This window comes from Anas acuta, chromosome 36 (assembly GCF_963932015.1).
Source record: "Anas acuta chromosome 36, bAnaAcu1.1, whole genome shotgun sequence".
Lineage (NCBI taxonomy): Eukaryota > Metazoa > Chordata > Aves > Anseriformes > Anatidae > Anas > Anas acuta.
In genome coordinates, this window is record NC_089014.1 from 144178 (window position 1) to 168459 (window position 24282).

The 24282-nt window shown below is 54.9% G+C and overlaps 1 protein-coding gene across 1 annotated transcript; it reads left to right on the plus strand.

The window, feature by feature from the left end:
* Window positions 1–6: 6 nt before the first annotated feature.
* LOC137846656 (transmembrane protease serine 9-like) lies at window positions 7–23301 on the plus strand. Its single transcript, XM_068664665.1, has 12 exons — window positions 7–612; window positions 3501–3559; window positions 5434–5590; window positions 6711–6963; window positions 8240–8343; window positions 10013–10145; window positions 12239–12381; window positions 17635–17693; window positions 18565–18712; window positions 20640–20893; window positions 21145–21281; window positions 21581–23301. Exons 2-12 carry the CDS (start codon window positions 3502–3504, stop codon window positions 21731–21733), a joined length of 1599 nt encoding a protein of 532 aa, XP_068520766.1. The 5' UTR covers window positions 7–612; window position 3501; the 3' UTR covers window positions 21734–23301.
* Window positions 23302–24282: the final 981 nt, after the last annotated feature.

Sequence of the window (24282 nt, forward strand, 5' to 3'; positions counted from 1 at the left end):
ATATGGGGCCAGGACCACTATAGGGTTGGGTGGAGACCCCAATATGGGGTGAAGACCCCTATAGGGTTGGGTGGAGACCCCAATATGGGGTGAAGACCCCTATAGGGTTGGGTGGGGACCCCAATATGGGGTGAAGACCCCAATAGGGTTGGGTGGGAGATCCCAATATGGGGCAACGACCCCAAAATCATGAGTGCTGATGGGTGGGAGACCCCACAACAGGGCTGGGAGCCCTATAGGGTTGGGAGGGAGACCCCCTTGTTGGGCAATGACCCCAAAATCATGGGTGGGAGACCCCGATATGGGGCAGAGACCCCCATAGGGTTGGGTGGGGACCCCAATATGGCACCAGGACCCCCATAGGGATAGTTGGGACCCCCCCCCCTTGTAGGGTCATGACCCCAAATTTGTCCCCATGACCCCCAACCAACCTTGACACGATTCCCGCTCGAGGCCACGTCAGCCCCGGGCCCTGCCCTGCCCCAAAAAATTGCCCCATCGCGGGCGGGCGGCGCCCCCCCGGCGGGGCGAATCCTTCCGTCGCGCCCCGCGGGGCCGGGATAAAAGCTCCGGGGCGCCGGAGACGCCGAGAAGGAGACGAGAAGCTGCCAGGTGAGCCGGGACGGGGAAATTTGGGGTCCCCCCAAACCCTAGGGGCAAAATTTTGGGGGTTGATTTTGCCCCCGGGGGTGGATTTCAGGGTCTTATTTTGCCCCTAAGGGCAGGTTCAGGGTCTTTTTTTGCCCCCTTGGGGTAGTTCTTTTGCCCCTAGGGCATATTTGGGGTCTCTTTTTGCCCCCAGGGGCATTTAGGGGGTCTCTTTTTGCCCCCAGGGATAAATTTTGGGGTTGATTTTGCCCCTGGGGTGACTTTCAGGGTCTTCTTTTGCCCCCAGGTACAGATTCGGGGGGATTTTTGCCCCCTTGGGGTAGATTTGGGGTCTTCTTTTGTCCCTAGGTGAGAAATGTGGGGTCTTCATTTGCCCCAAGAAGAGATTCGGGGTCTCCTTTTGCCCCTAGGGGCAAATTTGGGGGTTGATTTTGCCCAGGGGTGACTTGCTGGGTCTTATTTTGCCCCCAGGGGCAGGTTCAGAAGCTTTATTTTGCCCCCTTGGGGTAGATTTGGGGTATTTGGGGTCTTCTTTTGCCCCAAGAAGACATTCAGGGTCTCCTTTTGCCCCTAGGGGCAAATTTTGGGGTTGATTTTGCCCCAGGGTGACTTTCAGGGTCTTATTTTGCCCCCAGAGGCAGGTTCAGGGGATTTTTTTTGCCCCTTGGGGGTAGATTTGGGGTATTTTGGGTCTTCTTTTGCCCAAGAAGAGATTTGGGGTCTCCTTTTGCCCCTAGGGGTAAATTTGGGGGTTGATTTTGCCCCCGGGGGTGGCTTTTCAGGGTCTTATTTTGCCCCTAAGGGCAGGTTCAGAAGCTTTATTTTGCCCCCTTGGGGTAGATTTGGGGTATTTGGGGTCTTCTTTTGCCCAAGAAGAGATTCAGGGACTCCTTTTTGCCCCTAGGGGCAAATTTTGGTGTTGATTTTGCCCCCGGGGGTGATTTTCAGGGTCTTATTTTGCCCCAGGGGCAGGTTCAGGGGATTGGGGTAGATCTTGAGTCTTCTTTTGCCCCCAGAGCATATTTGGGGTCTCCTTTGCCCTTAGGGGCAAATTTTGGGGTTGATTTTGCCCCAGGGGTGACTTTCAGGGTCTTCTTTTGCCCCCAGGGGCAGGTTCAGAAGCTTTATTTTGCCCCCTTGGGGTAGATTTGGGGTATTTGGGGTCTTCATTTACCCCAAGAAGAGATTCAGGGACTCCTTTTACCCCTAGGGGCAAATTTGGGGTTGATTTTGCCCCCAGGGGTGACTTTCAGGGTCTTCTTTTTGCCCCCAGAGGCAGGTTCAGGGGATTTTTTTTGCCCCCTTGGGGGTAGATTTGGGGGTATTTGGGGTCTTCATTTACCCCAAGAAGAGACTCAGGGACTCCTTTTGCCCCTTAGGGGCAAATTTGGGGTTGATTTTGCCCCCAGGGGTGACTTGCAGGGTCTTCTTTTGCCCCCAGGTACAGATTTGGGGGGATTTTTGCCCCCCTTGGGGTAGATTTGGGCTCTTCTTTTGCCCCCTAGGGGCATATTTGGGATCTCTTTTTGCCCCCAGGGAGAAATTTTAGGGTTGATTTTGCCCCCAGGATGTCTTTCAGGGTCTTATTTTGCCCCCAGGGACAAGTTCAGGGGATTTTTTTGCCCCCTATGGGGGTAGATTTTGGGTCTTCATTTGCCCCAAGAAGAGATTCAGGGACTCCTTTTACCCCTAGGGGCAAATTTAGGGGTTGATTTTGCCCCCAGGGGTGATTTTCAGGGTCTTCTTTTGCCCCCAGGTGCAGTTTCAGAGGCTTTTTTGCCCCCTTGGGGTAGATTTGGGGTCCTTTTTTGCCCCTAAGGACAAATCCGGGGTTCCTTTTGCCCCAAGAAGAGATTCGGGGTCTCCTTTTGCCCTAGGGGCAAATTTGGGGGTTGATTTTGCCCCAGGGGTGACTTGCTGGGTCTTATTTTGCCCCCAGGGGCAGGTTCAGAAGCTTTATTTTGCCACAATGGGGTAGATTTGGGGTATTTGGGGTCTTCATTTACCCCAAGAAGACATTCAGGGTCTCCTTTTGCCACTAGGGGCAAATTTTGGGGTTGATTTTGCCCCCGGGGGTGGCTTTCAGGGTCTTCTTTTGCCCCCAGGTACAGATTCGGGGGGATTTTTGCCCCCCTTGGGGTAGATTTGGGGCTCTTCTTTTGCCCCCAGGGGCATATTTGGGATCTCTTTTTGCCCCTAGGGGGCAAATTTTGGGGTCGATTTTTGCCTCCAGGGGGTGACTTTCAGGGTCTTATTTTGCCCCAGGGGCAGGTTCAGGGGATTGTTTTTGCCCCCTTGGGGTAGATTTGGGGTCTTCTTTTGCCCCTAAGGACAAATCCAGGGTCTCTTTTTGCCCCAAGAAGAGATTCAGGGTCTCCTTTTGCCCCTGGGGGCAAATTTTGGGGTTTGATTTTGCCCCCAGGGGTGATTTTCAGGGTCTTATTTTGCCCCCAGGGGCAGGTTCAGAGGCTTTTTTGCCCCCTTGGGGTAGATTTGGGGTCCTTTTTTGCCCCTAAGGACAAATCTGGGGTCTCTTTTCCCCCCCAGGGGCAAATTTGGGGTTTTCCCCCCCAGGGGCAAATTTGGGGTCTCCTTTTGCCCCCAGGGGCAACTTTTAGGGTCTTATTTTGCCCCAGGTGCAGGTTCAGGGACTTTTTTTGCCCCCCTGGGGCAGATTTGGGTCTTCTTTTGCCCCCCGGGACAGACTCGGGTCATTTTTGCCCCCCCCGAGGGCAAACTCAGTGCCTCAGTTTCCCCTTTGGGGCAAACCTGGGGTGTCTCCTTGCCCTGGGGGGCAATTTTAGGACCCCCCCCAGGGGCAATCCGAGTGCCTTTTGCCCCCCGGGGGGCAGCTCAGGACCCCCAATTTGCCCCCCCCCTTTTCTCCCCAGGATGCTGACCCCACTCCCAGTCCTGCTGCTACTGGTGGCACTGGTGGCCCCCACGGAAGGTGAGCCCCGACACGCGTGTGCAAGGGGGGGGCACCTCTCCAAAACGCGTGTGCAAGGGGGGGGCACCTCTCCAACACGTGTGTGCAAGGGGGGGGGGCACCTCTCCAAAATGAGTGTGCAAGGGGGGGGCACCTCTCTGACACACGTGTGCAAGGGGGGGCACCTCTCTGAAATGAGTGTGCAAGGGGGGGGCACCTCTCCAAAATGCGTGTGCAAGGGGGGGGCACCTCTCCGACATGCGTGTGTGCAAGGGGGGGGCACCTCTCCAAAACGCGTGTGCAAGGGGGGGCACCTCTCTGACACGCGTGTGCAAGGGGGGGGGCACCTCTCCAAAATGCGTGTGCGAGGGGGGGGGGGGGCACCTCTCCAAAACGCGTGTGCAAGGGGGGGGCACCTCTCCAAAATGCGTGTGTGCAAGGGGGGGGCACCTCTCCAAAACGCGTGTGCAAGGGGGGGGGCACCTCTCCAAAACGCATGTGCAAGGGGGGGGCACCTCTCCAAAACGCGTGTGCAAGGGGGGGGGGGGGCACATATTTGGGGAAGGATTCAGAGGGGGATTTTGGGGCAGGATCCTGGGGGTCCCAGGCGTGATTTGCACACGCGTGTGCAAGGGGGGGGGCACCTCTCCAAAATGCGTGTGCAAGGGGGGGGCACCTCTCCGACACGCGTGTGCAAGGGGGGGGCACATATTTGAGGAAGGGTGCAGAGAGTGATTTTGGGGCAGGATCCTGGGGGTCCCAGGCGTGATTTGCACACGCGTGTGCAAGGGGGGGGCACCTCTCCGACACGCGTGTGCAAGGGGGGGGCACCTCTCTGACACGCGTGTGCAAGGGGGGGGGCACATATTTGGGGAAGGGTGCAGAGGGTGATTTTGGGGCAGGATCTTGGGGGTCCCAGGCGTGATTTGCACACGCGTGTGCAAGGGGGGGGCACCTCTCCAACAGACGTGTGCAAGGGGGGGGCACCTCTCTGACACACGTGTGCAAGGGGGGGGCACCTCTCCAAAACACGTGTGCAGGGGGGGGAGTTTGCACACCCAGGTGTGATTTGCACACGCGTGTGCAAGGGGGGGCACCTCTCCAAAACGCATGTGCAAGGGGGGGGCACCTCTCCGACACGCGTGTGCAAGGGGGGGGGGCACATATTTGGGGAAGGGTGCAGAGGGTGATTTTGGGGCAGGATCCTGGGGGTCCCAGGCGTGATTTGCACACGCGTGTGCAAGGGGGGGCACCTCTCCAACACGCTTGTGCAAGGGGGGGGGGGGGGCACCTCTCCAAAACGCGTGTGCAAGGGGGGGGGGGGGCACATATTTGGGAAGGGGTTCAGAGGGTGATTTTGGGGCAGGATCCTGGGGTCCCAGGTGTGATTTGCACACGTGTGTGCAAGGGGGGCACCTCTCCAACACGCGTGTGCAAGGGGGGCACCTCTCCGACACGCGTATGCAAGGGGGGGGGCACATATTTGGGGAAGGGGTGCAGAGGGTGATTTTGGGGCAGGATCCTGGGGGTCCCAGGCGTGATTTGCACACGCGTGTGCAAGGGGGGGGCACCTCTCCAACAGACGTGTGCAAGGGGGGGGCACCTCTCCGACACGCGTGTGCAAGGGGGGGGAGGCACATATTTGGGGAAGGGTGCAGAGGGTGATTTGGGGGCAGGATCCTGGGGGTCCCAGGCGTGATTTGCACACGCGTGTGCAAGGGGGGGGGCACCTCTCCAAAATGCGTGTGCAAGGGGGGGGGCACCTCTCCAAAACGCGTGTGCAAGGGGGGGGGGCACATATTTGGGGAAGGGTGCAGAGGGTGATTTTGGGGCAGGATCCTGGGGGTCCCAGGCGTGATTTGCACACGCGTGTGCCCCCCCCCCCCCCCCGGCAGCCAACACCAACAGCACTCGGGTGCTCGGGGGGCGCCCCTGCCCCCCCCGGGGCCAGCCCTGGCAAGTGGCCCTCTTCAAGGACCTCCGGCTCCGCTGCGGTGGGACCCTCGTCCACCCCCGCTGGGTGCTCAGCGCCGCCCACTGCTACGCCCAAGGGTGAGTTTTGGGGGGGGGGGGGGGAGAAAATTTGGGGAGGGGGTCCCCGGGGGACCCGGACCCCCCCCCGTGCTCCTTTCTTCTGTCTTTCCGCCATTTTTTTGGTGGTGCTGTTTTTCGGCTTAGTTCGGCCCGATTTTTGCCTTAATTCTGCCCCTTTTCTACGTATTTTTGCCCTTTTGCCTTAATTCTGCCCCTTTTCTTTATGTTTCTGCCCTTTTCACCTTAACTCTGCCCCTTTTCTGTATTTCTACACTTTTACCCTTAACTCTGTCCCTTTTCTACAAATTTTTGCCCTTTTCACCTTAATTCTGCCCCTTTTCTACATATTTCTGCCCTTTTACCTTAATTCTGCCCCTTTTCTACATATTTCTGCTATTTTCACCTTAACTCTGCCCCTTTTCTGTATTTCTACTCTTTTCACCTTAATTCTGTCCCTTTTCTACATATTTTTGCCCTTTTACATTAATTCTGCCCTTTTTCTATGTATTTCTGCTCTTTTACCCTTAACTCTTCCCCTTCTCTACATATTTCTGCCCTTTTACCTTAATTCTGCCCCATTTCTACATATTTCTGCATTTTTCACCTTAACTCTTCCCCATTTCTATGTATTTCTACTCTTTTACCCTTAACTCTGCCCATTTTATGTATTTCTACACTTTTACCCTTAACTCTACCCCTTTTCTACATATTTTTGCCTTTTCACCTTAACTCTGCCCCATTTCTACATATTTCTGCTTTTACCCTTAACTCTGTCCCTTTTCTACATATTTCTGCCCTTTTCACCTTAATTCTGCTCTTTTTCACCTTCATCACCTCCATGTTTCTGCCCCTTTTCCTCGTTTTTGCCCTTTTCACCTTAACTCTGCCCCCATTCACCTTAACACTGCCCCTTTTATAATTTTTGCTCTTTTAACCCAAATTCTGCCCCCTTTTCACCTTAACTCAGCCCCATTCACCTTAACACTGCCCCTTTTCTATTTTTCTGCTCTTCTAACCCAAATTCTTCCCCTTTTCCCCTTAACTCTTCCCCCCATCCTTCCCCCTTCACCCTGCCCTTCCCACCCCACCGAAACCCCCCCCCCGGCCCCTCCAACCCCCCCAAATTCTCCCACCCCAGGCCGATGATGGTGCGTTTGGGCGAGTACGACCTGGGGCGCCTGGACGGGACGGAGCAATTTCGGCTGGTGAACCGCCTCGTCCGCCACCCCAAATACAACAACACCGCCAAGGAGCACGACCTGATGCTGGTTCAACTGCGCCGGCCGGCGAATTTGGGCCCCGCCGTGCGGGTCCTGCCCCTGGCCACCCGTTGCCCCCCGGCCGGCACCCCCTGCCTCGTTTCGGGTTGGGGTACACGACCAGCCCCCAGGGTATGAAGCCAAACCAGAGGGGTTGGGGCCCAAAATGGGGGTTGGGGCCTAAAATGGTGGGAAAGGCCATGGGGATGGGGTTTCTTTTGTGGTTGGGTGTCAATGGGTTGACCCTAAAGTGGGGGATTTGGGCCCAAAATGGAGGGGGAGGCTATGGTGATGGAGCTCATTGTGGTTGCGTGTCAATGGGTTGACCCCAAAGTAGGAGATTTGGGCCCAAAATGGAGGGGGAGGCCATGGTGGTGGAGGTCATTGTAGCATCATGTCAATGGGTCGACCCAAAGGAGGAGATTTGGGCCCAAAATAGAGAGGGAGACCATGGTGATGGAGCTCATTGTGGTTGTATGTCAATGGGTTGACCCCAAAGTAGGAGATTTGGGCCCAAAATGGTGGGAGAGCCCATGGGATTGGGTTCTTTGTGGTTGTGTGTCATTGGGTTGACCCCAAAGGAGGAGATTTGGGCCCAAAATGGAGGGGGAGACCATGGTGATGGTGGTCTTTGTGATGTCATGTCAATGGGTTGACCCCAAAGGAGGAGATTTGGGCCCAAAATGGTGGGAGAGCCCATGGGGAGGGGTTCTTTGTGGTTACGTGTCAATGGGTTGACCCTAAAGTGGGGGATTTGGGCCCAAAATGGAGGGGGAGACCATGGTGATGGAGCTCACTGTGGTTGTATGTCATTGGGTTGACCCCAAAGGAGGAGATTTGGGCCCAAAATGGAGGGGAGACCATGGTGATGGTGGTCTTCGTGGTGTCATGTCATTGGGTTGACCCCAAAGTAGGAGATTTGGGCCCAAAATGGTGGGAGAGCCCATGGGGAGGGGTTCTTTGTGGTTACGTGTTGTTGGATTGACCCTAAAGTTGAGGATCTGGGCCCAAAGTGGAGGGGGAGACTATGGTGATGGTGGTATTTGTGATGTCATGTCAATGGGTTGACCCCAAAGTAGGAAATTTGGGCCCAAAATGGAGGGGGAGGCCATGGGGATTGGGTTCTTTGTGGTTACGTGTCATTGGGTTGACCCCAAAGGAGGAGATTTGGGCCCAAAGTGGAGGGGGAGACTATGGTGATGGTGGTCTTTGTGATGTCATGTCAATGGGTTGACCCCAAAGTAGGAGATATGGGCCCAAAATAGAGGGGGAGACTACGGTGATGGTGGTATTTGTGATGTCATGTCAATGGATTGACCCCAAAGTAGGAGATTTGGACCCAAAATAGAGGGGGAGGCCATGGTGATGGAGGTCGTTGAGGTTGTACGTCATTGGGTTGACCCTAAAGTGGGGGATTTGGGCCCAAAGTGGAGGGGAGACTATGGTGATGGTGGTCTATGTGGTGTCATGTCAATGGATTGACCCCAAAGTAGGAGATTTGGGCCCAAAATGGTGGGAGAACCCACAGGGATGGTGTTCTTTGTGGTTACGTGTTGTTGGGCTGACCCTAAAGTGGGAGATCTAGGCCCAAAATAGAGGGGAGACCATGGTGATGGTGGTCTTCGTGGTGTCATGTCAATGGGTTGACCTCAAATTGGGGTTTTTTGTGCCCAAAAAGGAGGGGGAGGCAATAATAATGGCAATTTTTGTAGCGTCGTCAATGGATTGACCCCAAAGTGTGGCCCCAGAGTGGGGGGATTTGAGCCCAAAATGGAGAGGGATGCCATGATATGGGGCTTTTGGAGTGGTCTGGCCCCAAAATGGTGAGATTTGGGCCCAAAATGAAGGGGAGGCCATGGGGATGGCAGCCTCAGTGGTGGTGTGTCAATAGGAAGACCCCAAAATTAGGGGGTGGAGCCCAAATGAAGCCAGTTGGGAGAAGTATAGTGATGGGTTGACCTAAAAATGAGAATTTTGGGGGTTTGGGGAGCAATCTGGGAATGTTTCGGTGAGATCGGGTCTTTGGGGTGTATAATTTGGGGGATATTCATGGCAATATGGGATTTTGGGAGATGATGGGGCTTTAGGAGAAAGATTTGGGGATTTAGGGGGGGAATTTTGGAGTTTTGGGGTTTGTTTGGGGGGTCAGGGTGCAATTTGTGGGTTTGGGGTTTCTTGGGAGGGATCTGGGGCTTGAGGGCAACCTTGGTTTTGGGGAGAAATACGGGGATTTCTTTTTTAAGGGTTGATTTTGTTTGTTTTTAAGGGTTGATTTGTTTGTTTTAAGGGTTGGTTTTGTTTTTAAAGGTTGATTTTTTTTTTTAAGGGTTGATTTGTTGTTTTTTAAGTGTTGATTTTATTTGTTCTTAAAGGTTGATTTTGTTTTTTTTTTTTAGGGTCGATTTTTTTAAGTGTTGATTTTGTTTGTTTTTAAAGGTTGATTTTATTTTTTTTTTGTTAAGGGTTGATTTTTTTATTTTTTTTAGGTTGATTTTTTTTTAAGGGTTGATTTTGTTTGTTTTTAAGGGTTGATTTTTTTTTTTTTTTTTAAGGTTGATTTTGTTTTTTTAAAGGTTGATTTGTTTTTTGTTTTTTTAAGGTTGATTTTTGTTTTTAAGGGTTGATTTTGCTTGTTTTTAAGGGTTGATTTTGTTTTTTTTTTTGTTAAGGGTTGATTTATTTTTAAGGGTTGATTTTTTTTATTATTATTTAAGGTTGATTTTGTTTTTTTTAAAGGTTGATTTGTTTTTGTTTTTTGTTTTTTTAAGGGTTGATTTTTTTTTAAGGTTGATTTTGTTTTTTTAAGGGTTGATTTGTTGTTTTTTTTTAAGGGTTGATTTTTTTTAAGTGTTGATTTTGTTTGTTTTTAAGGGTTGATTTTGCTTGTTTTTAAGGTTGATTTTGTTTGTTTTTAAGGGTTGATTTTTTTAAGGGTTAATTTTTCTAATCAAAATTATTATTTTTTTTTTAAGTAATTTAAGTAAGTAATTAAGTTTTTTTTTGTGTTGATTTGCTTTTTAAGTGTTTTTTTTTTTTTTTTTAGAGTTTTTTAAGGGTAGATTTTGGCTTTTCGGAGCGAACTGGGGATTGGGGGCGGGAGCCGCGCGACGCGAGGGCGTTGGCGGGGCGGCGGGCTGTTTTGGGTGAATTTGGGGCTGTTTTGGGCAGCGTCCTTCCCCAGGGTCCTGCACTGCGCCAACGTGACGGTGCGGCCCGAGGCGACGTGCCGGCGGGCGTACCCCCGCCTCTACACCCCCAACATGCTCTGCGCGGGGGGCATCGGCCCCGAGGGGGAGCCCGCCGACTCCTGCCAGGTGAGTACTGGGGGCAACTGGGAGCACTGGGGGCAACTGGGAGCGCTGGGGGCAACTGGGGACACTGGGGGTGTTGGGAGTACTGGGGGAGCTAGGGGGAAGTGGGAGGACAGGGGGCAACTGGGGGCAACTGGGAGCGCTGGGGGCAACTGGGAGCACTGGGGGCAACTGGGAGCACTGGGGGCAATTGGGAGCACTGGGAGTGTTGTGGGCTCTGGGGGCAACTGGGGGCTCGGGGAATTGGGAGAGCTGGTGGAGCAGGGGTGAAGTGGGAGCACTGGGGGCAACTGGGGACACTGGGGGCAACTGGGGGCAACTGGGGGCACTGGGGGCAACTGGGGACACTGGGGGTATTGGGAGTGCTGGGGGAGCTAGGGGGAAGTGGGAGGACAGGGGGCAACTGGGAGGACAGGGGGCAACTGGGAGCGCTGGGGGCAACTGGGGACACTGGGGGTATTGGGGGTGCTGGGGGAGCTAGGGGGAAGTGGAAGCACTGGGGGTAACTGTGGGCAACTGGGGGAAACTGGGGGCAACTGGGGGCAACTGGGAGCGCTGGGGGTAACTGGGAGTACTGGGGGCAACTGGGGACACTGGGGGTATTGGGAGTGCTGGGGAGCTAGGGTGAAGTGGGAGGACAGGGGGCAACTGGGGGCACTGGGGGAAACTGGGAGCGCTGGGGGCAACTGGGGACACTGGGGGTATTGGGAGTGCTGGGGGCACTGGGGGAAACTGGGAGCACTGGGGGCAACTGGGGACACTGGGGGTATTGGGGGTGCTGGGGGAGCTCAGGGGAAGTGGGAGCACTGGGGGCAACTGGGGACACTGGGGGTATTGGGGGTGCTGGGGGAGCTCAGGGGAAGTGGGAGGACAACTGGGGGCAACTGGGAGCACTGGGGGCAACTGGGAGCGCTGGGGGCAACTGGGATCACTGGGGGTGTTGGGGGTGCTGGGGGAGCTAGGGGGAAGTGGGAGGACAGGGGGCAACTGGGGACAACTGGGGGTAACTGGGGGTAACTGGGAGCACTGGGGGCAACTGGGAGTACTGGGGGCAACTGGGAATGCTGGTGGAGCAGGGGAGAAGTGGGAGCACTGGGGGCAACTTGGGACACTGGGGAAACTGGGGGCAACTGGGGGTAACTGGGAGCACTGGGGGTAACTGGGAGTACTGGGGGCAACTGGGGACACTGGGGGTATTGGGAGTGCTGGGGGAGCTGGGGGGAAGTGGGAGCACTGGGAGCAACTGGGGACACTGGGGGCAACTGGGAGCGCTGGGGGCAACTGGGGGCAACTGGGGGCACTGTGAATGCTGGGGGGAGCTGGGAGAAACTGGGAGGACAGGGGGCAACTGGGGACACTGGGAGAAACTGGGAGCACTGGGGGTATTGAGAGTGCTGGGGGAGCTGGGGAGAAGTGGGAGCACTGGGGGCAACTGGGGGCAACTGGGAGCACTGGGGGCAACTGGGGACACTGGGGGTATTGGGGGTGCTGGGGGAGCTGGGGGGAAGTGGGAGGACAGGGGGCAACTGGGGACACTGGGGGCAACTGGGAGCGCTGGGGGCAACTGGGGACACTGGGGGTATTGGGAGTGCTGGGGGAGCTCGGGGGAAGTGGGAGCACTGGGGGCAACTGGGGACACTGGGGGAAACTGGGGGTGCTGGGGGAGCTGGGGGGAAGTGGGAGGACAGGGGGCAACTGGGGACACTGGGGGCAACTGGAGACACTGGGGGCAACTGGGGGCAACTGGGAGCACTGGGGGCAACTGGGAGAACTGGGATCATTGGGATGTAGGGGACACTGGGGCCAATTGGAAGCACTGGGTTAACTGGGAGAACTGGGAGCACTGGGGAGACTGGGAGCACTGGGGAGAACTGGGATGTGGAGGGGGTTCCAGGTGTGGGGGAGTCTTTGGAAGGTTTTGGGGGGGGGTGAGGGGTCCGTGCCATACTGGGAGGGACCCAACTGGTCCCAGTGCCCCCCAGTAGCCACCAACCTTCTCCTTTGGGGTGGTTGGAGGGGGAATTAAGGGGGTTTTGGGGAGGGGGGGCGGGATATGGAGGGGACGGACCCCCACCCCTGTCCCCGTTCCCCCCCAGGGGGACTCGGGGAGCCCCCTGGTCTGCGGGGGGCAGCTGGGGGGCATCGTCTCGTGGGGCCCCTCCGTCTGCAGCGACCCCCGGCGCCCCGGGGTCTACGTCAACGTCTGCCGCTACGTCCCGTGGATCCGCAGCGTCCTACAGCAAAATTAGGAACCATCAACCCCCCCCCCCCAAAAAAAAAAAAATCCTCCCCCCCCCAGAGCCCCCAGACCCTTAATAAAATCCTTTCTGGCCAAGCAAAGCCGGCGGTGGGCTCGTCTTGTGGTTTTTGGGGGGGCCCCAAGGGTGGTTTGGGGGATGGATGTGGCTGTGTTGTGTTTTTTTGGGGAGGGGGGGTCAGGTTTGGAAATCACGCGAGGGGCAGAGTTAAGGGGTGAATATGGGGGGGCAGAGTTAAGAATATCTCTATTTTGGGGGGCAGAGTTATGGGTATCTCCATTTTGGGGGTAGAATTAAGGACATCTCAGTTTTGGGGGGGGCAAAGTAAAGGATATCTCCTTTTTGGGGGGATAAAATTAAGGATATCTCAGTTTTGGGGGGGCAAAGTAAAGGATATCTCCTTTTTGGGGCGGCAGAGTTAAGGATATCTCAATTTTGGGGGGGCAGAGTTGAGGATATCTCAATTCTGGGGGGGCAGATTGAGGATATCTTCATTTTTGGGGGCAGAATTAAGGAGATCTCCATTTTGGGGGGCAAAATTAAGGATATCTTCATTTTGGGGGGCAGAATTAGTGATATCCCCATTTTGGGGGGGGCAGAGTTATGGGTATCTCTATTTTGGGGGTAGAATTAAAGACATCTCAATTTGGGAGGGGGGGGCAAAGTAAAGGATATCTCCATTTTGGGGGGCAGAGTTAAGGATATCTCAATTTGGGGGGGGGCAGATTTGAGGATATCTTCATTTTGGGGGGCAGAATTAAGGATATCTCAGTTTTGGGGGAGCAAAGTAAAGGATATCTCAATTTTGGGGGGCAGAGTTGAGGATATCTTCATTTTGGGGGGCAGAAATAAGGATATCTCCATTTTGGGGGGCAAAATTAGTGATATCTCCATTTTGGGGGCAGAATTAAGGATGTATCCACACCTGGGGGGCAGAGTTAAGGATATCTCCATTTTGGGGGGGCAAAGTAAAGGATATCTCCATTTTGGGGGGCAAAAATATGGGTATGTCCATGATATGTGGGGGCAAAATTAAGGCTATCTTCATTTGGGGGGGCAGAATTAAGGATATCTAAATTTTGGGGGAGCAGAATTAGTGATATCTACATTTTGGGGGGGCAGAATTAGCGATATCTCCATTTGGGGGACAGAATTAAGGATATCTCAATTTTGGGGGGGGCAGAATTAATGATATCTCCATTTTGGGGGGCAGAATTAAGAGGTGCTCCCCTGGGGGGGCAGATTTTAGGGTACCCCTGTGCCACGCAGGAGCAGAACTAAGGGGAGGCACCCACCAGACCATTCCCATCTGGGGACTGGGACCAGTTTGGGTCCCCCCAGTATGAGGGAACAGCCAGGGCAGGGCACTGAGAACCCCTCACAAATTAATCCCATCCCCAATTAATCTCTACCTCCCCCAAAATTAATCTCAACCCCCCTTATTAATCTCTACCTCCCCCAATTAATCTCCATCCCCCCCAATTAATCTCTACCTCCCCCACTTAATCTCCCTCCCCCCAAAATTAATCTCTACCTCTCCAATTAATCTCCATTCCCCCCAATTAATCTATATCCCCCCCAATTAATCTCTGCCCCCTCAATTAATCTCTACCCCCCCCAATTAATCTCTACCTCCCCCAATTAATCTCTACCCCCCTCAATTAATGTCTATCCCCCTCGACTAATCTCTACCCCCTCAATTGATCTCTACCCCCCCTCAATTAATCTCTACCCCCCCCCAATTAATCTCTACCCCCTCAATTAATCTCTAGCCCCCCCAATTAATCTCTATCCCCCCAATTAATCTCTACCCCCTCAATTAATCTCTACACACCCTCAAATAATCTCTATGCCCTCAATTAATCTCTACCTCCCCCAATTAATCTCTACCCCCCCCCCCAGTTAATCTCACTTCCCCCGTGGGGGCGAGGGCTGCCTCGGCCTCCCTGTTGCGGGGCACTGTGGGAGCTCCGTGCAGGCCGGGACAGCCCAGGTTAATTAGAGCCGAGTAATTACAACCCTGCCGACTTGCCTGGAGCCCAATTAGCACCCGAGCTCATTAGGGGCCCCCTTGACAAGCCTGGAGCCGGTTGGGCAACGAGGCGCCCAGGGCAAGTCGAGACGGTCCAAGAGGGCTGAGTCAGCCCAGCCCAGCCCAGTCCGGCCCAGTGACGGGGCAGGGTTAAACTGGGATTTCCAGAGAACTGGAAGGACCCGCTCGGGCCGAGAGCGGGGCCGCGGCGGCGGCTCCCTGCCCCCGAGGTGTCGCGGGGCCTGGGCGGCTCCCCAGGGTCCGCTGGGGTTGGACTGGGAGCAACTGGGAGCAACTGGGAGGCCCCGTGTGGAGGAAGGGGAGGAGATGCGGTCGCGTTTCCTCCTCCTCTGGAGGGAGGGAGGGAAATGGGGGTGTCCCTTGGGGTGTGTGTGTCCCCCCCCTCACCTCAACCCTGGTGTGGGGTCACCACCTCGCCATGGCCTTGGGGACCGGGTGGGAGACCCCCGTGGGGTCTGCCCTGAGGGGTGGACAACAACGAAGGCAAGGAAGAAATTGGAGATAATGAGGAAAATTCAGAAAAAAAAATAAAAATAAAAGAAAAAAAAAAAGAAAAGAAAAGAAAAAAGAAAAAAGAAAAAAGAAAAAGAAAAAAGGAAAAAAATGAAAAAAAAAAAAAAGAAAAAAGAAAAAAGGAAGAGGGGAAACACAGAAAATGGGACAAAAAAAAAAAAAAAAAAGACGAAGCCACGTCTTGATGGTGCTCAACCACCCTTGGCCAACCCCAAGTTGAGGAGACACCTTTGAGGGTTGACCTGCTGGAGGTGGAACCCGGCACGTTCCCAAAGTGCCTTCTCCATCTCTGGATCCATCAAGGAGATGTTTTGGGGGCCAACTTCTCCATCTCTGGATCTCACATCCATCAAGATGTTTTTGGGGGCCAACATCTTCAGAAACGACGTCCTGGTGCGCCTTCAACCATCCTCATCCAACCCTGGATGAAGCAAGGAGATGTTCTGAGGTCCAACCCCACCTGAGATGCGCCCTCTTGACCATCCTCATCCATCCCGAGGTCCCGTGCCCGGTGACGAGCCACTTTTGGGGTTTGATCCCATCAGAGCCACGTGTCGACGTCTTCTCATCCAAATTCTTCAAGCCCTGGGTCTTCCACCCAACGTGGAGCAACATTTTGAAGATGGAGCCACGGGAGATGTCCTGATGATGTCTCAACCAACATCATCCAACCACCAGTTTTTGGACCCGAGGAAGAGATGCGTTTTGGGATCCTGATGTCCTCTTGATGATTATTCTCCAGCCCTAGGTCCCACACCCATCGAGGAGACACGTTTTGGGGTCGACTTCACCGGAGACGCGTCCTGGTGTCCTCTCAACCATCTTTGTCCAACTGGAGAACCTGTGTCCAATGAAGAGCCATTTTTTGGGGGGTTTCAGCCCAAAAGAGCTTCATCTTGGGGTCTACTCCTCCACCTCCTCAACCATCTCAACCATCCTCCTCCAACGAGGAGACGTGTTTTAGGGTTGACTTCACCGGACACGTGTCCTGGTGCCCCCTCAACCAACTCGAGGCCCCGTGGCCACATTTTGGGTTGTGAACCCAGCAGAGCTGCATCTTGGGGAACTTCTCGACCATCCTCCTCCATCCTCAGCGCCCAATGAGGAGATGTTTTTTTTTTGGGGGGGGTGACATCACCGGCCACGTGTCCTGGTGTCCTCTCAACCATTTACGTCCAACTTGAGGTGCCGTGGCCAATTAGGAGCCACATTTTGGGGTTTCAGCCCGGAAGAGCCGCATCTTGGAGCCTTCTCAACCAAACCTCAGCGTCCAACGAGGACCCACAATTTGGGGGGTTGACATCACCGGACACATCTCCCGGTGCCCTCTCAACCAAATTGAGGTCCCGTGGCCGATCGGGAGCCACATTTGGGGTTGGAACCCAACAGAGCTGCACCGCGGGGGCCTCCTCCACCATCCCCATCCCAACCCGGAGCCCCCGACCCATTCGGGTGCCTCCTGGGGGTCACCCCACGGCGTGGGCTTTTCGGAGCCGGGCGGAAAAGTGCCACGGCCGTGGCCGGATTAGAGGCGAAGGCGGAGGAAGCCGTTTCCTCCTCCGGCCCCAGATAAAAACCCGGGGCTGGCGGTGGCAGGAGGAAGACGCGCCCGCGGCCGCGGCGCTTCACCAGTTCGGGTGGAGCCTCCCCTCCCCGTGGCCGCGCGGCCTCACGCCAGCCCCCGGTAGGAACGTGGGGCCCCAGGGTCGGGGTGGGGACGTTGGGAGGGGGTGGGGGGTCCCCGGTGTGCCCTAGGGGGGGGGAAAATCGGGGCGGCTCCTGTCCTTCCCTCGCAGCTCTCCTCCCTCCTCCTGCCCTCCATCTCGTCCTTCTTGGCTTCCCTCGGCCTTCCCTCCCTCCCCCTTTCCTATCCTCCAGGCCTCCTGAGCTCCTTTTCCTTTCTCCCTTCCTCCTTTCTCTCCCCCTTTTTGTCCTCCCTTCCCCTTTTTGTCCTCCCTTCCCCTCTGTCCTCCCTTCCCCTTTCTGTCTTCCTTTCCTCCTTTCCATCCTCCATTTCATTTTTTTTTGTCCTCCCTTCCTCCTTTCTGTCCTTATTCCTTTTTGTCCTCCCTTCCCCTTTTTGTCCTCCCTTCCCCTTTTCGTCCTCCCTTCCCCTTTTCGTCCTCCTTTCCCCTTTTTGTCCTCCTTTCCCCTTTTTGTCCTCCCTTCCCCTTTTTGTCCTCCCTTCCCCTTTTTGTCCTCTTTCTGTCCTCCCTTCCCCTTTCTGTCCTCCCTTCAATTTTCTGTCCTTCCTTCAATTTTCTGTCCCCTCTTCCTCCTCTCTGTCCTCTCTTCCTCCTCTCTGTCCTCCCTTCCTCCTTTTCACCCTCCCTTCCATTTTCGGTCCTCCCTTCCTCCTTTCCGTCCTCCCTTCCTCCTTTCTGTCCTTCCTCCTTTTCATCCTCCCTTCCTCCTTTTTGTCCTTCCTCTTCGTCCTCCCTTCCTTCTTTCTGCCCTCCCGTCCTCCCTTTCTCATCCTCCCTCCTTATCCTCATTTGCCTCCTGTCGTTTCCTTCCCGTAACCTTCCCCTTCCTCCTCCTCCTCCCATTCCCATTCCCTTCCCCTCCTTCCCCAGTGCCCCACGTCCTCACCCCGACCCCCACCCCGACCCCCACCCCACCAGGGCCCACCCAGGGTCAGAGCCACCCCCTCGCTGTCTCCCCACAGCTCCTGGCCCTCCGGTATGAAGGTCCTGGTGGTGATGCTCCTGGTGCTGGTGACCGCAGGTAGGAGAGGTCCTGGGGGTCCTGCATCTGCCCCAGGGATTCTGTGTCCACCCGTGGGACCCCCGTGTCCACTTTGGATGTCCCATGTCCCCTCGTGGGATCCTCAGGTCGACTTTGGGTATCCCACGTCCACTTGTGGGCTTTGTCCACCTTTATTTCCCCATATCCCCCCATGGGACCCCCAAGTCCATTTTTATTTCCCCACGTCCACCCATGGGACCCCCAGGTCCACTTCGGATGTCCCATGTTCATCCATGGGACCCCCGAGTCCACTTTGGATGTCCCATGTCCACCCCTGGGTCCCCCATGCCCACCTTTATTTCCCCACATCCACCCATGGGACCCCCACTGGTTGCCCCACATTCACTCATGGGACACCTACGTCCACCTTGGCTGCCCCATGTCCACCCCTGGGACCCTCGTATCCATCCCAGGTGCCCCACATCTACCCCGGTGGTCTTGTGTGTGCAGGTGGGACCCCCACATCCACCCCAGACCCTCCTCATCTGCCGAAGGTCCCATGCCCACCTATGAGACCACCCCATGCACCCTGGGACCCCTTGTCCACCTCGGGTGCCCCCCAGCTACCCCATGCCCACCTTGGTTGCCCCACATCTGCCTCAAGGAGCCACCAGGTGCCCCAAGATGCCCCCCACCATCCACCCTGGAGACCCCCAACTATCTCAGGTGCCCCTTGTCCACCCCGTGGTCCCTTCCAGGCTGGGTTGGCCTCGACCACCATTGATTCACCTCCTTGGTCGTGGCTCTGGGGACGTGTGGCAGTGGGGAGGGTCCCAGCCCACCCGTGCCCCGTGGCCCTGGGTCCCAGGCTGCCCACGTCCCCTCTGCCACGTCCCTCTGTCCCCCACAGCCTCGAGGAACGTCCTGTGGGTGCTCGACGGGTCCCCCTGCGACCTGCCCTGGCAGGCTGCCCTCTTCAAAGGGGACAAGTTCATCTGCGGGGGGACGCTGGTGGCCAGGAACTGGGTGCTGACGGCCGCCCACTGCCACGTCCCGGGGTAGGAGGACTTGGGGGAGCAACGCCTGGGGGGGCTGGGGGCGATGGGCTCAGGAATCAGCCAGGGGTCAACCAGCACCTGGGGTCTTTGTGGCCAAGCATGCTGGGGGGGTTGATGGCATCTCAGCGGGTTTCGGTCTACCTATTTTGGGGCTACTGTACCCTTAACCCTGCCCTTTTTTTTCCTGATTTGTACAAATTACCTTAAATCTTCCTGTTCTTGAGCTGCAGTACCCTTAACTCCGCCTTTTTCCTCCCCATTTTTACAAATAACCTCAACTCTGCCCATTCTTGAGCTGCAATACCCTTAACTCTGCCTTTTTCCTCCCCATTTGTACAAATACCCTTAATTTTGACCATTTTGAGCTGAGTACTCTTAACTCTGCCTTTTTCCTCCCCATTTGTACAAATAACCTTAATTTTGACCATTTTGAGCTGAGTACTCTTAACTCTGCCCTTTTCCTCCCCATTTTTACAAATAACCTCAACTCTGCCCTTTCTTGAGCTGCAATACCCTTAACTCTGCCTTTTTCCTCCTCATTTGTACAAATACCCTTAATTTTGACCATTTTGAGCTGAGTACTCTTAACTCTGCCCTTTTCCTCCCCATTTGTACAAATACCCTTAATTTTGACCGTTTTGAGCTGAGTACTCTTAACTCTGCCTTTTTCCTCCCCATTTGTACAAATAACCTTAATTTTGACCATTTTGAGCTGTGAGTATCCTTAACTCTGCCCTTTTTGTCCCCATTTGTGCAAATAACCTTAACTCTGCCCATTCTTGACCTGCCAATACCCTTAACTCCACCCGTTTCCTCCCTATTTGTACAAATAACATTAACTCTGCCCGTTCTTGAGCTATGAATACCCTTAACTCTGCCCTTTTCCTCCCCATCTGTACAAATAACATTAATTCTGCCCGTTTTCTGTGCATGTGTAGCTTCAGCTGTTTCTCTTTTCTTTTCTTTTCTTTTCTTTTCTTTTCTTTTCTTTTCTTTTCTTTTCTTTTCTTTTCTTTTCTTTTCTTTTCTTTTCTTTTCTTTTCTTTTCTTTTCTTTTCTTCTCTTTTCTTTTCTTCTCTTTTCTTTTCTTCTCTTTTCTTTTCTTCTCTTTTCTTTTCTTCTCTTTTCTTTTCTTCTCTTTTCTTTTCTTCTCTTTTCTTTTCTTCTCTTTTCTTTTCTTCTCTTTTCTTTTCTTCTCTTTTCTTTTCTTCTCTTTTCTTTTCTTCTCTTTTCTTTTCTTCTCTTTTCTTTTCTTCTCTTTTCTTTTCTTCTCTTTTCTTTTCTTCTCTTTTCTTTTCTTCTCTTTTCTTTTCTTCTCTTTTCTTTTCTTCTCTTTTCTTTTCTTCTCTTTTCTTTTCTTCTCTTTTCTTTTCTTCTCTTTTCTTTTCTTCTCTTTTCTTCTCTTTTCTTTTCTTCTCTTTTCTTTTCTTTTCTTTTCTTTTCTTTTCTTTTCTTTTCTTTTCTTTTCTTTTCTTTTCTTTTCTTTTCTTTTCTTTTCTTTTCTTTTCTTTTCTTTTCTTTTCTTTTCTTTTCTTTTCTTTTCTTTTCTTTTCTTTTCTTTTCTTTTCTTTTCTTTTCTTTTCTTTTCTTTTCTAGGGCGAAGGGGGTCCATCCTCTTAACTGCTTTTTTTTTCCCTGATTATCTATGATCTTAATTCTACCCTTTTTCCAGCTGCTTATAACCCCAGCTCTGCCTCTTTGACGATGAGGTATAACCTTAACTCTGCCCATTTTATGCCTTTATATAACCTTAACCCTGCCCTTTTTATGACTCTCTATCACCTTGTCTCTGCTTTTGCTTCTTCTGCCCTTGTCACCACCTTCTTGGACCCCAAGCTCTGCCCTTGCCCCTGTTTTGTGGGGGTCCTCAGGGCCCTCTGACCGTGATGGGTTTGTCTTGACGGGTTCATCCAACCTTTGGCTCCAGCTACATCAACGTGCGGCTGGGGGGCCGGGGCAACAAGGATCCGGGTGTCTCGGAGCAGCGGCGGCTCTCGGCCAAGGTCATCAGCTACCCGCGCTATGACCCGGCCACCAAGGACGGCGACCTGATGCTTGTCAAGCTCCTCCAACCCGTCCACATCAACGAGAGGGTGAAGCCGCTGCCGCTGGCCTCCCACTGCCCCGTGCCTGGCAAGACGTGCCAGATCTCAGGATGGGGGTCCACCACCAGCCCTGAAGGTATGAAACCAGTAGCCTAAGAGTCGGACGGCTGGGCCGTCCTGATATAACCCTTGGGCATCCTTCCAAGGATGCCCACGTCACCTTGGGGGTCCTTGGACATCCTTCTCCTCCCGAGGAACCCAGGTGTCCACGTCACCTTGGGGTTCCCCTTGGTGTCCCTGAGAGAAACATGGGGACAAGCCCCAGGGCAGAGTCTGAGAGGTCAGAGCTCGGCCCCCGTGTCACTTTGTGCTCCCCATCACCCGTAGTCACCTTCCCCGAGGACCTCCACTGCGCCAAGGTCACCATTGTCTCGGAGGAGCAGTGCCGGCGCATCTACCCCGGCTCCATCACCCCCAACATGGTGTGCGCAGGCGAACCCCGCAACCGTGCCGACTCCTGCCAGGTGGGTGCAAGTTTTGGCCACCTCGGGCCCCTCTGGTCATTTGGGACCCCACAATGGTGTTGGGATGAGAACGGGCACAATTCGGTACAGCCAGCGGCACCCAGAGGGGATTTGGGTGCGCGGGGTGGGAGGTGAGATGGCGTCGTGCAGGGATTGAGGAGAACATCTCCTTGGTGGGTCTTCAGTTCACTTCTTTGGAGATCCCAGGATGGCCCTAAAATGGCCCCAAATTTGGGATGATTCTATGGGGCAGGCTGTGATCCCCAGGCCCCCGGGTGCCACCCCTCTTTCCCCGGCAGGGTGACTCCGGGGGACCCCTCGTGTGTGATGGACGGCTCCAGGGCATTGTCTCCTGGGGCCCGGGAGTCTGCGGGGACCCCCAAAAACCCGGTGTCTACGTCAACCTCTGCAAATACACCCGGTGGATCCAGGAAACGATGAGAAGGAACTGAGCCCCCAGCCCATCCCCAGCTCCGATGGCCGCAGGACGGGCCCCGCAGCACCTCCTCCTCCTCCTCCTCCCCGATGAAGGTCCCCGGAGCCGGCCGGTCCGAGCACCGGGACACGCGCCCCGGGGTGGGCAGGGGCCATCCGCGGGGCCCTGTGGAGATGTCGATGAATAAAGTTTTACGACGTGGCTTTGCGCCATGTCTTCAGCGGGTGGAGTAGTGCAGCCCCGGGAGCTTGAGGTGCCTCCGGGTTGCCCCAGGTCTCGTAGGGACAGGAGAGGACATCAAGCTTTGGGGCAGACCAGATGGCCCCACTGCAGCTAGACCTGTTGACACCACCGTGGGGCAGATGTCTCTTTTGGCCCCACCATGGGGTAGATTTTGGCCCCTCTGCAGGTAGATCAGTTGGCCCTGTCGTGGGGTAGACCCGTTGACCTCGCCATGGGGTAGACATGTTGACCTCATCATGGGGAAGACCACCACGAGGTAGATCTACTGGCCCCATTTTAGGCCTCCTCACCTTGGAGCAGATATTTTGACCTTGCCATGGGGTAGACCCATTGAATCTACCGTGGGGTAGATCATTTGGCCCCACAACAGGGTAGAACATCACAACGTAGATCTCCTGGCCCCATTTTGGATAGATCTGTTGTCACTACAGGGGAGACCTGCTGACCCCACCATGGGGCAGACCCGTTGACCCCACTTGGCTTCACCATGGGGCAGCCCCATTGACCTTGCCATGGAGTAACCCCATTGGCTCTGCTCCAGGTTGACCTCACCATGGGGTAGACCTGCTGATCCCTTTATGGAGTAGTCCTGTTGGCTCTTTTGGGGTTGCCCAGGACCCTTCCCACCACCACAGTGGGGACAAAATCCATCTCAGCATCCTCCCCCGAGAGAGACGAGCCCTCACAATGCCCCGGGGTCAGGCCTTCCCTCTTGGTCCCCCCACCCCAGCCGTGTCTCCACGGGCAGGCGCATGACCAGGGAGAATTTCCCATCCCCAGAGGGGAGAAATTTCCCCGTGACTCAGCTGGAGAAGAAGGGGCCTAATTTCCCGACCTGGGGGTAACTTTGGCGGCGCATCAGGGCTGTTTTGCTTCCCCGACGGGTATGCAACGGGCAGGCAGCATCCACCCAGGGCACGCTGGCTTGCGAGCGGGAAGAAATCACCTGCTGGAGGCAAAATTTGCATGGACCCGAGACCTCTATTTTGAAGAACGGAGGGGTTTGGGGGGGATTTTTTCTCCTCCATGGGGTCCACGCAGCCCCATCTTGGTGACGGGGCTGGATGGAGAGCGGTGCCAACCCGGCTTCGCCGTGATGGGTCCGTGTAAAGGAAAGGGTGAGGGATTTTGGTGGGCTGCAGAAGCATTTCCACGTCTTCCCCCTTGCGGGAAGAGGTCCGGCGAGGTCACAACGTCACGTGTTGTCCCTTGTGGCTCAATGGGGCGGGGAGCGACGCCAGCTGCCTTGCGCAAGACACCCCCTCCCTCTTCCCCCACGTGGCCAGGACCTGATGCACTGGAGGGTGTGGGCCTTGTCTAGCCACTGCGGCGGGGAAAGAGGTTTTGGTCCGGGTCCAAACCCCCAGGGAGGCGGAGGAATGGCTGTCCATCATTGCTGGGACCAACGGTGGCCACTGGTGGCTTCGAGATCTTCGCTCAGCCTTTCACACAAGGAGGTTCGAGCCTTTGGGGTTTCAGAATCCTACAGAGGGTTTGGCTTGGAAGGTCCCAGGTTGGTGGCCGTCAGATGTGGTGGGCAACCACAACTCCTCATCATCCGTCTGGTCAAGGGGCTTTTTTGGGATCTGGTCAATGTGTCCATGGAGGTCCAGTCAACGTGTCCATGGAGGTCCAGTCAACGTGTCCATGGAGATCTGGTCAACGTGTCCTTGGAGATCTGGTCAACGTGTCCTTGGAGGTCTGCTCAACTTGTCCAAGGTGGTCTGGTCGACATGTCCATGGACATCTATCTGTATGTCCATGAAGACACGGTCAAGGCGTCCATTGGGGTCTACCCAACATGTCCATGGAGGTCTGGTCAACGCATCTAATGAGGTCTTCTCCTCGCACCCATGGAGGGTTGGTCACCACATCCATTGGGGTCCGTGCAATGCAAGCGTTGAAGCCTGGTCAATGCTGCCCTGGTGGTCTGGCCAAGATGGTGATGGAGGTGCCAGGGTCTGGTAAGTCACGACGTCCATGGAAGTGAGATTAAAGGGTCAAGGGGACCACCATGGAGCCTGGTCCTGCTGGCCATGGAAATGAGCCAGAAAAAGGAGACGTTTGTTGACCTTGAGGTGTCCCATCAGGGGGCTCAGAGGTCCTCGGGCTCCCCGCTGTCCCCCACATCTGCCACTACCATGGCAGGGATAGCTGGTGTGCAACCCCTGCCACCACGTCCCCAAAACCACCGGCACCCGACACCACTATTCCTGTGTCACCCGTGTCCCCTGAGCCACCCCCTGTGTCACCCAGGGCACTGCCACCCACGGTGCTGCCAGCCCGTGTGTCAACCAGGGCCACCCCCTCCTCCCTCCCTCC